A 20,087-nucleotide genomic window follows, 5' to 3' on the forward strand; every position below is an offset into this window, starting at 1 on the left:
AACCAGCATGTTCCATAATTTATAGCCTGGCATGGCAAGATTTCCTCCAACAGCTCTTTCGTGATGCCTCATGTTGCTAGCAACTCCACCTGCATAGTCTCACTATCAGTTTGAACATGACTCAAAGTGAATCCCCTCTCTTTTACCACAGTCCATTCATGACTTAATATAACAAGGATGGTGTGAAGAAAGACCTGAGATCACTTAATCAGATAGTACTCACATTCAGAGGTTTTCATCATAGCTTCATTGTCCTAATTCTGTAATATCCTAATCTTGATTTTGTGATTACATTCAGCCTTTTGTAATACACAAGGTGCACTTCTTGTTACATTCTTCACTCCTGTCCATATTTATATACGTCTTTGTTCTTTTCTATATGCTTCTGATAAAATATGTAGTGGTTAAAATAATGTTTTTGCACAGTGGCAGAATAGAACAGGCCTTATCGGATTGCCCTTTTCACTGATCAGATATCAGAGGGGTAACAGGACTTTAAAATTGGAATATTTATAAATTGACAGAACCTAACAAATATGACAGCTGTCAGTCTGATAGTGCATTAGTAGGTTTCGGTAAGCAATTTCAAAAATGTATGAGGTGGAAAAGAATAGCAGATTACGTGTTTCAGAAAGATTAAAACACCTCTTCCACAGCAACTGATGGTTGCCATTCATTGTAAATGACAACAGAGTCTCCTCCATTTTAATTTGATTGATGAGTTCTCAGCAAGCTACAAAAATCTCATTTCCATGAGAAGTGTCATCCCACACATAGACCAACAAGTGTCAAACATATCTAAAAGTTGCTTCTAAGTTTCCTTTGGACTCCCCTTATTTTAACTAACTTGATATTGGTCAATTCAAATGTTGTAAAACTGTGTGCTGGTATTGGCTGGAATGGAGTTAATTTTCTTCAGAGTGGCTAGTATGGGGCTGTGTTTTGGATTTGTGCTGGGAACGGTGTTGATAACATAGGGGTGGTGGTGTTACTGCTGAGCAGTGCTTGCAGAGTCAAAGAGGAGCTGGGCTTGAGTACCAGCCACTTCCAAAGTGCCTCAAACCCCTTCATATGCTGCCAGTATCTCTTCTTCAGTTGGAATGTAGCGGGCCTCAGATCCTCTCCTATCCCCAACTCCAAAATTTAAGGGGGATGACCTTGAGTGTCCTCTGGTACTTTCTGCCAGAGACTCCAGTTAGGGCCATTGTCCCTGGCTGTGGTGTGGAGCACATTCCTTGTATCTGGTTCTGCCTGGCCTGGCCTTAAGGACTACTGCATGGACTATTTCCTGTTTGATTTGTTTGAAGGCTTGTCGTTGCTCGGGGCTTCATTTGAAATCATTCTTCTTCCAGGTTGTGTGATAGAAGGGGCTTACAATCAGTCTGTAATTTGTGAATATGAATCCTTCCTTCTTTGGCTAGTTGGTAGAGTCATAGGGGTTTTTTTTGCATAGCATTGATTTATTTTTGTATGTATCCCTGTGCAAAACTAAATGTCATATAGTAAACATTAAATAAGGAAAAATCATACCAGTTACAAAATTTCTATAGTTTAAAAACCTTATAGTCTAATCTGGATAGTGCTGCATTAAAACACATTTATAGATCTGTTATCTTTTACGAAGAGAATTAAATTATCACTGTTTCTCGGCATGATCTCTGGTATTTCATTGGAGAAAACTTTAGTGTCTTTGAATTCTTCATTCAGATACCCTGCTAATTACTTAACTATTAAGAGAATATATTATCTTCCCCCAGGCTTTACAAAAGTCAAATCTCATACAGTTCATATAATTAGTAACTCACAAAGTCACTTCTGTTAGATAACGTAAGGGAAAATAACATGCCTCGCAGTGATTTAGAAGTTAGAAAAAAATGCCATGTGGTAACAAACATTAAAAAAAGCTTTTAGTTTTTTGAATAGTCATCATTAGAAGCTTTTTTCAGACAGCAGTTTTTCATAGTTTAAAGTTGAGTACAAATAATTTATGAAAATGGTAGGTGCAGTAACTCTTAGCTGACTGAAGAAAATGTTATGAAAAACACTTGGATTTATCAACCCATACAGAATGAAACTTTCTGCATACATAAACATCTGGAACAAAGTTTAAACTTACTTGTTATTTACATAGGGTATGAATTTGCATGGGAAAGATGGTGATTTTTTCCTTCTCCAAATATGAAACCACATCCTATTTATAATTAAAAATTTCAGATTTTTTTATTTGCTCATCAGGCAGTTTGTGTATTAAGTGATTTGACGTGGCTGAAACCACCACAGGAGAATAAACAATAGAAACAACAGGGAGCTAGGCAAAATCTGAGCAACTTGGTTAAAATTAAGTGTGCAAGTAAGCCTACTGATGATTCCCTTTGCAGAGTCATATCTTAATCCTTATTTTAGATAGCATGTGACTTTAGGATTCTAAAGTTGAACACAACATTTAGTGCTTATGTGTGGTTTAGTATCATAGCCTCCAGTCGCACCCAGTGCATGCAGTAACGCAATCTGCAGTCCCATAGCAGAATATTTTAAAAGCCCAGTTTTGCACAATTATTTGCATAAATCAGAAATGTCAGCAATTTTCCTGTAAATTTTAATTGAAAATGTGGTGAGCTACAGCTGGCTTACAGTGGTCTTAAACTCCCTGAAGGCACTTAAGGCCAAAGGAAAAGAGATTCTTCTTTTCTTCAAAGAGAGACTTATCTCGGAAATCAGAGCAGTTGAAGCATTTCCTAAATGAGCTTTTAAAAACCTGGGTAGTAAATCTAGTGCTAGAAATTTTTCTGTGGAAAATGGTAAAATCAGAAATTGGTTTTGTTAATTGTGCCACTTCAGCAGAATATAAGCATAGTTATGTGCAGCAGCAGAACTGCTGTATTTCATTGATTTTGTAACAGTTTATTTCACTTTGAATGATGGGAATCAGCACTGAGTTATCCAGAGAGGTGAATTATCCAAGTTTTGTCCATTTGAGGGTTATTTTTTCTGGTTTATGAAAGGTTGGTTTTTATTTGAAAGCATCTAGTAATCATGGCTGCGTAATTCTGCATTTGGGCGAGGACTGGGTTATCAATAGCTTTGTAGTCATCCACAGAAAAGCTTCCCTGATACCTTCCTCGGACTCAGAATTTGTGGTACATACCTGACTTAGTGGGTAAAACATTGCTTAGGGACATGGCTTAGTGATTGGACTTCATGACGTTAGGTTAATGGTTGGACTTGATAATCTTAAAGGTCTTTTCAAACCAGAATGATTCTATGATTTCATGATTCTAAAATTATCCGTTTATTCATCCTTTTTCCCCCATCTTTTCCATGAGTGTATATATGCATTGTTTTAAGACACCGTATGAAAGCCCTGTTGTAGTTTTGTGTGGTTGGGTTCTGGTGGAGAAGGGAGCTGCAGGGGCAGCTTCTGCAAGAAGCAGTTAGAAACTCTCTGCCGGACCCAGAGAGCAAACATTGGCGAATTCAAGGCCAGAGTTGTTGCTGACCAAGGCCGAGCCAATCTGCGATAGTCACAGCACCTCTGAGAATCACATTTAGGAGAAGGGAGTGAAAAGATGTAAGAAACTCAGCAGACACCAAGGTCAGTGAAAAAAGCAAGGGAGGAGGTGCCCCAGGCCACCAGAGAGATTCCCCTGCAGCCTGTCGATAGGACCATGTTGAAGCAGATTGTCCCCCTGCAGCCCATGGAAGACGACAGGGAGCAGAGATTCCATCTACAGCCAGTGGAGAGGCCTCACGCTGGAGCAGCTGGAGACATTTGGAAGACTCTATGACTCACATTGGTGGAAGCTCCTGGCAGTACTTTCAGCCTGTGGAGAGAGAGAGAGAGAGAAGAGAGAGAGGCCCACACCGGAGCAGGTTTGCTGGGGTCACTTGTGACTCTGTGGAGGACCAGGCTGGAGCAGTCTGGGCCTGAGAGACTGAGAGACATTCTATGATTTATGACTGCACCCCACAGAAGTGACCCACGCTGGGGCAGCTGGTGAAGAGCTGAAGCTTTGGGGAAAAGGATTCATGTTGGAGAAGTACATGGGGGACTGTCTCCCGTGGGTGGGACCCCACGGTACAGGAGGGGAAGGGTGTGAGGAACTGACGGAAACCCTTATTCCACATCTCCCTCTGTAACACCTGTGGGAAGAAGGGAGAGAAATCATGAGTAAAGTGAAGTCTGCTAAGAAGGGAGGGGTGAGGGAAGGTGGTTTAAGATCTGGTCACACTTCTCATTACCTGACTGGTGTCATTGGGTGTGCAGTGTAGTGTAGTAAATTAGAGAGTTTCTTTCCTTTATTCTGTGTTGAGTCTGTTTTGCCTGTGACACTAATTGTGGAATGATCTCTCCCTGTCCTTATCTCGACTCCTAAGCTTCTCAATATATATTTTCTCCCCTGTCCAGCTGAAAAGGGGAGTGATAGAGCAGCTTTGGTGGGTGTCTGGCCTCCAGCCAGGGTCAAACCACCACAAAGCCATAATTGCTTTAAATACATTACAAAATACCATTTACTTTTTTAAAATCAGAAATTAATCTTCTTGATTTTTGTTTTAGTGAACAGTTTGAAATTTAAACAAAATACTTCTTTTGAAAGAAAATGTTTATTTTGATCAAGGTGGTTTGTCATTTGGGCTCAAAAGGCAAGAAGGAGTGATTTCAGAACTGACAGACATGAATTTCAGAAGTAATAAGGATTTTAAAGAGCTGTAACATGGAATCACCAACTCTTCAATCACAGACTTTTCTGTGTTGCACCCTGTGTATGAAAGGTAGCTATTCAAAGCAAGAACTTAATATCCTTGAGTATGTCAGAGTAGGATTTTGGCCTGAAAAAAGAAGGAAGGAGGCAGCAAGTAACAGCCGCCCTTGATTTTGCCTTACCTCCTCTTCAGTGCTTCCTTCCTTCCAGCAAAGCGAAGGGGACTCAGTGCCTACAGCCTATATCTACAACGCCGCCTTCTTCCATGCACTGAACCTGCTGTCTTTCCAATCAGTAGAAAATTACCACTCGCTGTAATCACAATTGTATCAGACCAGTAGCCTTCTTTCAAGGGGAAAATCCCTGCTGTTCCCACCCCTCTTATCTCTAGCACCAGAAAAACTTTTTTTCCATTTTTTTCTCATCAGTGACAGCAGGGCAGGATTCCTCACTAATGTCTATTCAGCAAAGTCAGAAGAACACACTGGGAGGAGAACTGCTGAAATTGTTGGGTCAAAATTAAGCTCTTAAAATTACATTTGGAAAATTGGCTCTTGGATTCTGATAGGCAATCAAGTGTTATCTTTTTCAGTCCCGTCTTCTCACTCTTTTTCCCTCAGCTACTAGTGAAACTGCATTTATATCAAGCAAGTCCTTTGGAATCAGAAGCAAACTGATCTGTATGTATGTTACCTGTGAATTAATACTTTTTAATAACTAACAGTATGAGTTGACAGTGGATTTATCAAATGTATACTTCTGGGTAATTTTTAAAGTCCATTTCATTTTAATATTGTTATTTAGTCTCACTACAAGAGAAAGAAGTACTACCTGTTTCCCCTAGCAATGTAAAGAAAGTAGACTTTAATATATCAAAATGAGGAAAAGATATTTGTAACAATGGTTTTCATCATACTGCTGGAAGAATCGCAAGGAATAAGAGTCCACACAGTCTATACGTGTTTCATTTGCTCTTTTATTTGTTTCAGTTGTGATTTCAGATTGGTAAGCTAGAAGACAGTAACTGCAGTTCATGCTGGCATGTGCGAATATGGTAGCAGGCAGGAGAAAGAAAGAAACCTCTGTTTAAACACGTGTGATGAAGTCTGAGGATGTTTTTAAAATCATACAATTATAGAATCATAGAATGGTCTGGGTTGGAAGGGACCCCAAGGATCACAGAGTACCAAACACCCTGCCATAGCCAGGGCCACCAATCTCCAGGGATGATCTTGACAAGGTTGCCTAGGCCACCATCCCACCTAGCCTTGAACACCTCCAGGGATGGGGCATCCACCACCTCTCTGAGCAGCCTGTTCCAGCACCTTGCTGCTCTCTCTAATAATATTCTTGATTGCAAACCTAGCCGATTTATGATAAGATTTTAACAAGTTGTTTCTGCTCTAAAAGCACATAACCTTGTACTCTGGTTAAGAACAGCTGGGACACCTGCTCCAAATAACTGGGGACACAGGGAGCTCTGGCCATTGCAACATCCCCAGTCCCCAGGGTAGCTGCTTTCCAAGGTTGTTTCCTGACACAATTAAGAGTAGCCTCAGTATTGCAGGAGTTTGTGCTAGAGGGTATTGATATCTCCTTGCTATATCTCTGAAGGTGGTTAGAGCAGGACTTCCCATCCTCTCAGCTGATGTGGGCTGTCTGTTAGAGGCTACTCACGGGACAGTAGACAAGTCAGGGGCATCTTACCAGTGCATTTTGAGGCTAAGCATATTAAGCATTTCGGGTCTCCATAACTTAAATAAGGAAGACATATAAATAGCTTTGGCAGATGAAAAGTTATCTCAGTCTTTCTTATTAACAGATGGAACCTACATAAGACATAGATAATGTGCTTTCATTTAGTAGTGTTATTGAAGTTGTCTAGATAACAATTTCAAGCAGCAGCAAGGACTGTCTGTAAATTTGGGAGCTGTCTCGTCTGATGATTTCTCATTATATAACAAAATCAGAGTTGTTTTGGGGTTTTTTTTTGGTTTTTGGGTTTGTTTTTTTTTTAAGTCTGAATACCAAAATAATAACTGTGAAGAGCTGTATCATCAAAATAGCATGTGTTTCTAGCTTGGAAAGGAAAGAAGGTGCACTATAACTGCACCTTCAGTTTTTGGGCATACAATTTTTATGTATGCTCAGAACTTGCTAATCTTAATGAAAGTTATTTTCTTGTTTTGCAGCTTGTAGACCAGGATTCTATAAAGCATTCGCTGGAAATGTAAAGTGCTCCAAATGTCCTCCACACAGCTTGACTTACGTAGAGGCAACTTCTGTCTGTCAATGTGAGAAAGGCTACTTCAGAGCTGAGAAGGACCCACCAACTATGGCATGTACCCGTAAGTCTGATCAGTACCACTGTCTGCAGTTCTCTTCTCCTGTGTTTCATTTAGTTTTGCATTTAAAAAAAATCACATGAGCTTGTATATTTCCTGAAGAATTCCATTCAAGATAACCAAAAGACATTTTTAAAATTTGAAGTCAGACAGCATATTTCTGTTTAGTCTAGATCCCTAAAAATACTCATGTTTCTTACTTTGGTGACTTTTGATGCCATGAAGAGCTGAAATCAAAACTCAGTAGCCTTGGTGACTATGAAGCAGGTATCCTTTATTGCAGCGCTGGGCGCACAGGGGATCACTGCTCCGAATGTGCGTGCAGAACGAGTTCGTTGCACACCTTATATGCAGGTTATACACACGTATTCATGACCTTTCAAAGATATTATTAACATATTCATTACTCCTCTGAGAATTCATTCTCATAGGTTTCCACCCGTTCCCATATGCGTACTACAATCTTTAGGTGGTCTTCAAGGGCCCTCATGGTGGTTTACTTCATCCACTCATCTTCATTACTGTGTTTTGCTGTGAACTGAGCCCTTATCTTCCTCTTCTTGTTTACCAGAGCCACATGACTGGTCTTGGGGCCCCTGGTAGCCTTGAGTTTTCCTATTCTCTGAGACAGTCCCACTAGAAAGCTTACAATGTGCTGGTGCACACATTCCACAACATCATTGCTGCAAAATGTTACTGGTGTCTACAAAGGTCTAGTCAGTAAGTCTCCATTAGATTTACTGCTGCATCATATGTTGTTGACACCCACAGAACTCCAGACAGTAAGTCTCCATTAGATTCAGCCCTCTTTTCACTTTTTAATTTGTAGTTCAGAGTCACAATAAAAAGTATGGAATCATTGTTTTAAATCATGGCTTTAAATTGGAAAGGCGTAGATTTAGACTGGATATTAGGAAAAAATTCTTCACTACAAGGGTGGTGAGGCATTGGAACAGGTTGCCCAGGGAAGTGTTGGCTGCCCCCTCCCTGGAGGTGTTCAAGACCAGGCCGGATGGGGCCTTGAGCAGCCTGGTCTAGTGAGAGGTCGCCCTACCCATGGCAAGGGGGTCGAAACTTAATGATCTTTAAGGTTCCTTCCAATCCAAAGCATTCTATGATTCTATGATTGTCATATAAAACAATGTTGAGTTTGAACAAACAATAGGTATTTTAGATACATTAAAATACACTTGCACAAAAAATTTCAAGAAACAGAAGAGTCATACAAAGAAAAGTCTGATAGGACATACTCTGCTGTCTCCCCAGATAGAAATGAAAATTATAAGACAAATGTCATCCCAAAACGATTGAATAAAAACTAAACTCTCTAAAAAACCCAAGAAAATACTAAAAAAGAAAACCAATGTATCCTATCAGAAGGTTATAAAATTAAATTCTCTTGGATATCATCGTCTTTTGGCAGAGACTTATTCCCTCTTATACAACTGTGATAATGAACACTGTCATTTTGACACATGTCACTGTTTTTTGTCAATTTCTAAAATACAACATTCAGTGATGTTAGACTAATGTAAATTTGTCATTAAGACAAAACTGATGCCCAGCAATCTAGAGGCAAAAATTCTGACTGAGAAGAGATTTTTATTAATTTGATCTATAAGCTCATGTCTAGCAGCATAAAGTATACATTTTCTTTTCACTTAATAAACTATTTCTCATAGATTTTCGTACAAGATTTATTACGAACTGGGTTTTATTTGTTGATCATAAAACAACTATATATGTTTAATCTCAAAAATTGGAAAAAAAAGCAGCATTTTAAAATCTGTGGGTGAAATATTATGGTTACGTATGAAATTCTGTTATTTATTAAAAATTATTAAAATACATTTGCAAAATTTTCTGAAATAGCTGCTTTTCTATGTAGCATTTTGTTAGCTCTTTTGGTGGAGGATTTGATTCTAGTACCTTTTGTGCCACAGTCTTCATTAAGAGAATTCTAAAAGAATGAACGTGTTAAATTAATGAGGTGTATTCACAGACTGAATATGCAAAAAGCTTAAGAGATAAAACCAAATTACTTTTGCAGTGACCATCAGTGTATAGTTACAAGTTTGGTATGTTTACACTGCGCAAAGCAGCACCATGTAACAACAAGTGAGCTGACAGAATTGAAGACCTGCTAGCAGAATTGAATTGCCTCCTTACTCTGCTCATGCCAGCCTCGCCAAATGGCACTGGACTGGGCAAACTGGAAATATACCAGCTAATTTAGAGATGATTTACAGTCGTAGGTACTCTGTAGACCTGAGGTCATTACGTAGGTCAAGACATTGTCCCTCCCTGAAATGGGAATGAAGGTGACTAAAACTGGCATTCCTCAGATCTCAGGCACTTAGCAGAAAGTTGTCTAAACTAACCATAGGGTTTTCAGAGGGGCAGGTTAAGTCCCGGCCTCTGACTGCTTAAGGGACATAGGGTTCAGAGAGGCACCTCAATCCAATGCATACAATCTGCTGTCAGCTCACTCTGGAGCAAGCCAATCTTTTTGCATAAATATGTGAGGGAATAACAATGTTGTTCCAGACTTCCCGCAGGAGGATCGTGATTACAAATAATCTCACTCAAATGAGTGCCCTGAGCACAGGCCATTAAAAACTTACCCACAGAACTAACACACATCCCAGGCGCTCTTGACAGTTTCATGCTTAGAAGGATGGTTTCACTTGTGTATTATGCAGATGTGGTTCCATATTATTTATAAGTCATTGATTTTTCATCTCCAAAAGACAGTTCTTCTCTGAAAAAATATACTCATACATGGCATTATGTTTCTATAATTATCTTTCAAGGCACAATTTTAAGCCCTGCTACCCATTAGTGTTGCTAAGGTAGGGAGAGCTTGAGAGCCCTGTGGCACCAGGGAGCAGGTACCTACAACACCTCAGTGCTTTCCCAACAAAAGCCGGGTGCTGAGAGCTGCTTTGGATGAAAACTGTCCCAGAAGACTCGTTGCCATACCCCTCCATTCTTGCTGAGGATGTCAGCCATCACAGCTGAGTGGGTGGAGGCAAGGGAGAAATTAACCATAACAGACGTACCAGTGCCCCATCGCACTGACTTGGAAGAAATAAGTGAGACAGTGAACCACATTCCAGTTTCTGCTTTGCTCTTGGTTCAGTGCCACCATGCATTGCCTCGCATTCAGCTTAGACTGCAAGGTATCACTCCTTCATTGACTGTAAGAGCAGATGTATTCCTTTCACACCTACGACGATGATTATTTCACTAATTGTCAGCTCTGCAAATGACACCGGGACTCTTGACAGGCAGACTGCATTCTTATCTTCTTGCACATCGTCAGTAATGAAGAGTCTGCAGGCCAAATTATTCCCTAAGTGATATCTTTAGCCCCACTGCTTTCAAATTATGCTCTCAGTTATTAAAATTATGTTTCTGTCATAAATACAACCTCACTGCCTTTGGTGGGTCTGTGCAGATGTGGCTAATTTAAATTTAATAAACAAAGATACAGATATGAGACAGAGTACAATTTAGATTGTTCATTCCAAACCATCATGCTTTACTGCAATAAACAGAGTTGGAAAGTTAGGGGGGAAATGAGCCAATTTCACTGAATAGAAAGAAAGGGCTGTGCTATAAGAAAGTGCCTTTTCTACACAACTTGGGATAGAACTGCATTTCTGATGTTCATTTGCAAGTTTCTATCCTGACACGTGAGATGTGACATAAGAGATTAGAAAATGGGTTTTGTGAGTTTTTAAATGAGTGCTGTTCTTGACTCAACACAAAATGAATAGTAGATTCCCCGTACAAATTTCTTCATATTCCATCATTTTGGACGAACTGTGTTCATACTTATTTTCTTGCTTCCCCAAATCCTGCAAAGCAATATGCCTAAGAGAGGTAGATATTTTATTCTCTCTTTTCATTCCTTTATAGGGTTAGACAGTAGTCCACACTCCAGAATTTTTCCTCAGTACTGGAAAACTTGCATATGCAGCATTATGGAAAATAAGGTCCTTGATTTAAGAGACTATGAATTTAAGAGTTTAGCTCCAGGCATCCACTTTTTTCAAGATGAGCTTCTAATCTAATTTCATTCATTCTGTGAAAGTGCATACTGTATGCTTTTCCAAAATTGTACCGTTCCCATTTTTGCTTCATGTAACTGTATTTTGTAAAAGAGTGTGCACTCTGCAGAAAAGCATAATAGAATTCTAATTTTAATAAGAGGACAGAAAATTACATTAGGATATATTGTTAATCTCTTTCTTCTAGCCTTTTTCCATTTGATTGGCACTTGTTATCAATCTCTTGATGCTACTCTTTCTCCTTATTGTATTTCTTTGCCATATGCGAGTACTCTGTCAGTGATCTCTCTGCATACACAGCGAGCAACAAATAGCATCATATCTAATCCCCTGTCTGATTACTCTGTACATAAACTCTAACATTTCCCACTTTAATGTAATTGGATAAATTGATCCATCTTTTCAAGGTCAGAGGCAGGCAGGCTTATGTTGATTGTCTGAGTCTGAATGCGTCTCTTTTCAAGTTGTGCTTAAACAATTTTGTACCCAACAAACTTCTGCTCTGTTCAACAACCTCTGCCACAAACTTTATCCTCTCTTTTTAAGAGTCAGTGCTGTTTCCCAGCAACGTCTGAAGCCTTCAATTCTCCAAACTACTGATATTTTTTGCATTTTATTGTTACACTCATACTTGGAGCAGTGGTTTGCAGCCACTGGCTGCCATTTTTTCTGCTGTGCAGTGGAAGGATAAATAATTCTGAAAATGAGAAAAAATAATTTTTAAAAATGCAATAGAGCATTCTACATCAAGTGACACTACTTATCTGTGCCACATATGTACAAGTATGTATATAAAAAAGAAATTATAACCTCAAAGAGCACAGCCAGATGCTGATTCTGAGTATTCTCAGAAGATGATTGTTAATTTTTGCCTTTCCACTGTAAATTCAGTTGTCGAATAGCACCTACTTTTACCAGTCCAGTAGTTGGTAATGGGCAATTCACAGAAACAAAGAAGTTTTATCCAGACAGTCATCACTGTGCTTAAAATACCGCGTTGCCCTTGGTAGACCTCTGCAGCATCGGGTTTGCAGTCTCTCCCTCCATAACGGGCTAAATGCACTTCACCTTCACAGAGAAAGAGCAGTCGTGAAGCAAGATGAGGCGCAAAGCACTGCATGAGCCCTGAACTCAGCTGCTTTTCTTTTGGAGTGGTCGTGCTTCTCCAGAAGACATCGATGCCAGTCTGCTCCACAGAGAGCATCGAAATACGTCTTAGGTTATAATTTGTAAACGAAGCAAAAGCCATTGCTCAGACTCAGGCTGTGTTTCATCTAAGAAGCAGAAGAGTTGCATTTTTTTTAGTGCTCATCCATCTGAACTGTGTTTTACTCCTTTGCATAAAATCCAGAGTCATGAATTTTGCTGTGAGGAAAGGATCCATCATTTTCACCAATATACTTGTTTTCCTAAAAAATCAATATAAGGAAATCCCTGAGAGCTTTGCACACGGATGTCTGCAGAAGGGTTATTGCTGCCAAGTTTTTCCAATGTGTCAAATAATCTTTGTATAATTTATAAATGATAACAAAGCAATCAGGCCACATTCAGAAAAGCCCAGTGACACATAATTTAGCTGAATCTGAGGATTAGAATTAATTGTCTCTCTTTGTTCCAAGTTCTAAATCTTAGTAAATGATTCACTGCATGTCATTATAGCTTAATATTTGCATGAAATCACAGTTTAACTGGCATAATTTAACAGCAATTAAAAAGCTATTTAATCGTCATGCAAATTGGCATGAGGGGCCTTGAGTATGAAGGGTGTCTGAGGTTTTTTTTTCCCAGTATTTGCGGGCGGACAGTCATACACTTTCAGACACCCCTAATGTATTTGGTAACGTTCTCCCTCTTCGTTGAAATGTGAATGTACAGGAATTCGTGTTTTCTCTTGCAGTCAAGAATTAAGTCCCAAAGCATGAATATAACAACCTTTACTCTCTAGTACAAATATTTATTTGTTATTTAATGTGTATTTTATCTACTCTATCGGTTATTCTACTGATACCATCTAAATATATAATACAACAAAAAATCCTATGGAAAATTAAAATTGTCAAAGCCAGGCAAAGCTCTCCTATTGCCCAGAACCCATTAACTCCTGTTTAGGCCTGCCTGAGTTGATGAAGTAACAGAAAAAAACCCTGTGCTATGATGAACCATTGTCATAACATCTATAGTTTTCTAAAATATTAAATTTAAGCCTGTTTTAAAAGATTGGCTCCAATCCTTCGAACAATTACACGCATGCTTAGTTTTAAGTGCGTGAGTATTACCAATTATTTGAAGGGGATTACTTATCCACTTAGAGTTATGCACATACCTAAGTGTGATTAAGGCTCATCCTCCATATTCCTAAAACTCCTCATTGGTTTTAACAGTGGGAATTTGTTAAGGCCAGACATTATTTAATTCACAGAGCATGTTTTTAGAGGAAACATAATTATTCCTGTTACCTGCTCAGAAATCATAAGAACTGAAACAGAAGTATTCTGTGCTGGTTTTAGCTTATTTCAATCTAAGGACTCTTTCCCAGAGTAGCTAGAACAGTCAATCGCACAGTAATTTTATGGGTAGATGAGAGATTTGTAAAACTGAGTCACTTTAAGGCTGTAGGGTCTTTTGGACTGCATCAGTTTCTTCAAAGCTGTACCACGTCCATTTTCCACACCATTGGAAAATGATGTATAAATATATTTAGCCTTTGTTAACAAGTTATACTTAGAAATACTTATATCTTACAGTATTTCAAATGCTTCCGTGTTAGGCGTATCACAAAGTTGCAGTCAAAGACCAGGAAAAACCTCAAAATACTCTCTCTTACCATAAAAATTGCAAATCATAAATAATTTTCATCTGGCAACTTCCAGAAATATTGGATCTTCAGTACAAATTAGCTACACGCCATTCAGCTAGATGATTCCTTGATATGATGAAAAATAACTGGTCTTTACTGTCTTTTTGGCTGCTAAATATGAACTCTGCAGAGATAAACATATGAATAAATACTCACAAATTCAAAACATTTTAAGATTTCTTATCCACTAAAAAATTTCAGTGATGTTTGAAATCCAGCAGCTAACTTATTTACTTTTCGGGCAAAAATCATTTTAATGAAAACATAGTCTCAGTTATTTGAAGTTATAAATAAATGCCAGAAAGAGAAAAGCAACTCAGATGTTCAACAACAGTTCACAGAAAACCATAACATTTATCAGTTCCTATTATCCCTCCCACACTGTACAAACTTTTTTTTTCATTATGAGCATTCCAGCTTTTATACCCATGTGTATGCCACAGAAGTAAACAAATAACACCACTTAAATATTACAAATATTGGTAAATAGTGACTTCTTTTTACAACTATCATTGCCTATTTCCTTCATTAAAGTAAGTATTCATTCTTGCTGCTATGTGTAAGAATGACTGTATAGGTCTTTACTACTTTAAAATTTATTAATATAAGATACAGTAATGTTTAATATAGTAAAGTATATTACTCCATTTTAGTATCCAGGGTCATCTTCAAGATTCAAGAACTTGAATAAATAGAATTATTTCAGTTGTAGCTGCATATTTCAGAACCACTCATGGGCTTGATTTTCTCAAACATAACATTTTGTTCAGTCACGTAAATAGCTAAAAGTCAGATAATTGAATCAGCTTCAGTACTTTAATAATTGTAGATCTTAAGGGAAAAAAAAGAAAAAAGAAATAACGGAATTGAATTGTTAGAAAAATAGTATCTTTTTATTTTTTTCCCCTGCGATTTGAGTTCCTGATTTATATATTACATGTTAGGAGCAGCTTTCATACTTTGTTTTGCTTTCTAATGCAAAGTTTTGGCCATCCTTTGGGCACAAGGTCTTGCCCTCACATTACAAGTTCTTGAACTGGAATATACAAGAGTCTTGACAAATACTTGAGGGTTGGACTTGATGATCTCTTGAGGTCCCTTCTAACCCCTACAGTTCTATGATTCTGTGATTTGTTTGTTTGTTTAGCTCCTCTCATTGCCTTAAAGTTTCTATAAAGGTCAATATGATACTTTATTTATCTACTTCTCAGCTGTACTGTGCCATTCAATTTATTGTGTGAAATATGCTCTGTAAGAATTAGCTGATACCATTTGCAAATGTTTCATACACTCTTCCAGTCTGCTTGAGAGGCCCTGAAGTAATGAAAAGCTGACTCAAAGTTTGAACAGTATCTCAATCAGAACTTTATATGTAAGTCTTGCTGGCAGGTCATATAAATCATGAAAAGCTGCAAAGCAAGCTGAACGTTCTCAAAGTTCTGCTAATGTGCACTGTGATTTCACGTTGAGAGCTGGGAATATAATGCTTATTCAATTCATTCAGCTCAAAAAAACCCCCAGAGAATCCCATCTGAGTTTACCATGGTCATCTTACATATATCAAAACCTGGAGTTTACAGCCTTGCCTTTTGCCAAATCTGTGTTTCTCACATAATTTTTCTGGGCATTTTTTGGGTATCCAAAAGCGATACCGTGCAACCTGCTCTAGGTGATCCTGCTCTGGCAGGGAAATTTGGACTAGATGATCTCCAGAGGTCCTTTCCAACCCCTACTATTCTGTGACTCTATGAAAGACAGAGTTAAACTGAAGCATGAGATGATTTTGACCACCCTTTCATACATGTTTCCTAAGCTTGAAAGTGAGCATGTGTGGACTCCACGAGTTCTTTTATGCATAATTTGTACCACTACAGGAAAAGTGTCATACCTACTTGTTCAAAATTGGTTTTGAAAACCATGTGTCTGTAAGTGCTTGGTTGTAATATGTTGAGTGGAAGAAGAATATATAAAGAAATAAAGATAAGATTATTTAGACTTCCTTTAACAATTTTCACCTTTCCTTCACCCCTTCACTAATTCCTATCTGAAAAATCATCAGCTGGTAAAGTTCTTCCAGCAGACAGACTGTGGAAGCTGATACATAAAGCCTCAGATGATTCACACGTGGTCCCATACAGCGAGTCAGCCTCAAACTTGTTGGACATACCTTGACTTCTGTGGCATCTGTGGGAAGTGGTCACTCATGGTTATCTGACAACACAAAGAGCTTTACCACCTGCTTCCTTGCTGAGAGCTTTCCTATAATCTGCCTGCTGGTGCTATTTTTGCATATTCTCCCCCCATCCCCTCAGTCTCCAAGAAGACTTTTTTTTCTCCTGCTTTGCAGCCATCCTTTAGTTTCCAATGGTTGATGTCTTCACTGTTAGACTGATGGTGATGAGCTGCCAGGTGGGAAAGAAGAAACTTGTAAACTGTCTCTTGGTCCTAATAGTCTTGGCCTATCGCCACCTAGCTCTGTTAATGAACAACTGCAAAGAAATCCCTGGGGAGAAGTAGGGAAGGATAGAAAAAGAAACTGGCACTGCAGAACTAATGCAAACAATTTTACCTCTTGTAGTTATTCCCAAGCTGATCTTTCTTTATTTATTAATTTATTATTCGGTTTAACTCTTACAATACATCAAAGATTCAAAGCATCAGAAAAGCCAACGTTACTGGGCATGAAATAAGGAAATAGTTTTGTGGCTAAAGCGCCACCCCAGTACCCCACAAGATCAACAGATATTTAATGCAAATTTGTGTTAGCAAATCTAGGTTTGACAGTCCCCGGTCATTTTCATGTTGCCTTAAATTTCTGAATTAATTCTAATTTATTTAGGTAATTCAGCTTTATACAATCTGACCTATTTGTAATTTGTGCTTAATTTTCAAAGATTTTAAGTGTTTAGATACTTTTTAATTTATTCTTGAAATATAACTTTCTTAGCTTCTATTTGCAAACAATAATCTTAAGGCTAATATAGATACAAAAATATCTATATAATAAATAAACAAATAAAATATATAAACATATATAAGTTATATATATATATTATTCTTTTTTTCCTCCAAAACAGACAGCTGTCACTTAACAGGCTTTTCCCCTCCTTCTTTGCAGGGCCACCTTCTGCTCCAAGGAATGTGATTTTTAACATTAACGAAACAGCTCTCATGTTGGAATGGAGCCCCCCGAGTGACACCGGAGGAAGAAAAGATCTCACTTACAGTGTCATCTGTAAGAAATGTGGGTCAGATGCCAGCCAGTGTGAGATTTGTGGGGGCGGTATCCGTTTCATCCCCAGACACACGGGTCTCATCAACTCCTCTGTGACAGTGCTTGATTTTGTGTCGCATGTAAACTACACCTTTGAAATCGAAGCCACCAACGGGGTCTCAGAGCTGAGTTTCTCTCCCAAGCAGTTCACAGCTATCACGGTTACCACAGACCAAGATGGTAAGTCCCAGCACTGCATATCTGTTACTGTGCCCCTGTCATCTACGCGCTTATTAGGGAGATCATTTTGTTGTTTGGAAGTCTGGGTCAGCAAGTTAAGATGTTTCACAGATTGTACACCTTTTTAAGTGCTTTTTGTGAGGACTTCCAGCTTCTGCTGATGAGGGCATTCAGATATTTGGCAGTTGTCCCATAACTCCAATACACAGGGCACAAAAACATTCCTGTTTAAAATTAAGTGCAGGCTTTAACTACCTGAGACTAGCCGTATCAGTGGTTCATCAGAACAGAGTCTGTGTCTGGTGCTTTTCCAAGTCTTTCCTTATGATTTCTATTTTGAAAGAGTAAAACACCATAGGTTATCTACTGCAAGTTTACAATTCAGAGATGAAATCCAAGTAAACTTGCTTCCTTTAGTGTCCGTGCTTTATAGTGCTAACGCAGCGTGCTTCCCCGGGAGATATTCTAAAAGATTTTTTTCTTTGTTTAATTGTCCACTTTGCATTACTGTTTTTGAGCTTTTTCTTCCCCACATTTCAGATCAAATTCATGTCCAAGTCAACCTTTGTGAGAAACATGGGGAACTAAAATAGCTCTATATTTTTATTTCTACAGCTTTTTCCTCTCCCATGTTTAGAAATACTTCCCATGCTAGGAAACAGCATCATAGGTTATGAACAAAGCAACCTACATAGCAGTGTTATCTTGTGGCTTGTGTTACTGCAGATGAGAAGGTTATTTCAAAATTATCCCTTGCTGACATTTGTTCCAGAAGTGTTTTTCACCTACTGTGCAGTGACATTGTAACTGTAGTTGAAGTGTTTAACATAGAACAGAAACCAAACTGGCAAAAATACTGGTTTGAGTAGAAGACCTTTGATAATATGAAAATACTTAGTAAAACTGCTAATGTTCAGGAGGATCTTGTAATGTTCCATTTGTGGGTTCTTTCACTGATCAGCCTAGGAAAAAGCTGCTTACCTGTGTATCTGGGACAAGTAGTTTTGTTGATGAGTAAGTAATGACTTGCTTGCCTTTGGGCATACAAAAATTAACAGCTTGCTGTGATGATGATAATGACAATGATGGCAATACTAATAATGTTAATGGAAATGGATTAGAAAAAGCACAAAAACTTTTCACTTACTGTTCAAGTGATGATGGTAACAGAAGAGCTAATTATATAAGATGCCTAATGGTATATGCCTTGAACTGAGAACTGCCTTAAAGTCTTAGGCTGTGCATCATGTCACCAACCTGTACCTGGGGTTTTTTTTTCTCATTAAAGGAAAAAATGTGATGCTAGAAGTTGCCCCTATACTTACAGGGATATATACTTATATTCAGATGTTTTGTTACATGGTACTAAATGCAAGTCGCCAAGCATGCACAGGTGGAGGTCACCAGAGATATGGTTTGGTTTTAAACTGGCTAACAGCTGTGTGAACACAGCTTGTGCTGTGTATTTAACTGGTGGGGTTTTAAAAAATAATATGTCTTTTGCTGTTGTCTGTTCCTGGTTTAAGGATATAGATTTTCACTGCAGTTTACTCAAAACAGGGAAAAGACCAATGTTTTGATAATTTGTGACACACTGGCAGTAAACTTTAGAGTGTAGGCTGCTTCCATTCCCTGTAATAATTCTTACATTACTAAAAATGCAGTTGGAAGAGCTTCAGAGAATTTAAGACCAGATTTCCAGAATATCTGTCATTTTACTTGGATATAAAAAGACAGCTTTGCAGAAGAAAGCATTGTAATAAATGAAATGGAGGCATCTATAAAATGTAGTTATGAAGATAAAACCATTTTTGTAGGCTTACAAACTGTACTTGTATGAAATCATAAATGTGGTAACCATATATTTAGAAATAAAAGAGAGAAAGATGATGACCTGTGAAATACGGAAGAAAATTAATGGAATTTTGGTTGATGGAAATTATTGAGAAGACAGTAAACATTTTTTGAGTTACTCTGAGTCATAAATAAGAAGTGATAGGAAGAAAGCTAGGGTATGTAACCTCAGAAGAGGAACCTGTAGAACTAACTACAGCTTCAGAACTTTGCAGAGACTTTGTTAATCTTTATAAATCACATTTAAGTTCACAGATAAAAGGTGTAATGGTCTGGGTTTTTTATTATTTATTTTTTACCTGCTATTAGTAAAAAATATATTTGCTTTTGCTACAATTTACCAAAAATTCTAAATCTCCTTTATATTGCTTTTTTTTTTTCTAACTATACCACCAAACAGCAAACTCACTGTGGCAATATTTCTTTATAATCTTAGTGATACTGAATTGAGACAGTACTTCTTCAGTGGTGTTGTGGGTTTGTGCTCATGTATATAAAACAGACCCAACATTATATACACAATGTAGCAATAAATCCTAACTATCGTAACATGTACAAAGATTGCACTACTAGGAGTAGTCCAAGAGCATCAAAGAGGCAAAATATTTGCTGACAGAACTGAACTAATTCAAAAGTTATTAAAGCTCATCCTTATGCACAAAACTCTATCACAACTAATATTAAAAATCCTAACTCCTTCAAGCAATGGCCAGCATTAACCAGATTAAGTACACTGCTCAACTCTAATAATGACATGAAGCAGACTAAAAGAAAGTAACACTTTGAAAGCTTTGTAAACTG

General features: G+C 38.1%; 1 protein-coding gene across 1 annotated transcript in view; it reads left to right on the forward strand.

Moving 5' to 3' along the window:
• The window catches only part of EPHA6 (EPH receptor A6), a gene marked incomplete at both ends in the record, with an annotated part of 502,842 nt that overhangs the window by 255,973 nt on the left and 226,782 nt on the right, over window positions 1-20,087 (forward strand). Inside the window, 2 exons of the mRNA XM_084267717.1 lie at window positions 6,893-7,048; window positions 17,097-17,432. Coding sequence (XP_084123843.1) covers window positions 6,893-7,048; window positions 17,097-17,432 — 492 coding nt within the window. The remainder of the gene's footprint in view (window positions 1-6,892; window positions 7,049-17,096; window positions 17,433-20,087) is intronic.

Source organism: Gallinula chloropus, assembly GCF_964237585.1.
Source record: "Gallinula chloropus genome assembly, chromosome: 1".
In the NCBI taxonomy this organism is placed as follows: Eukaryota; Metazoa; Chordata; class Aves; order Gruiformes; family Rallidae; genus Gallinula; species Gallinula chloropus.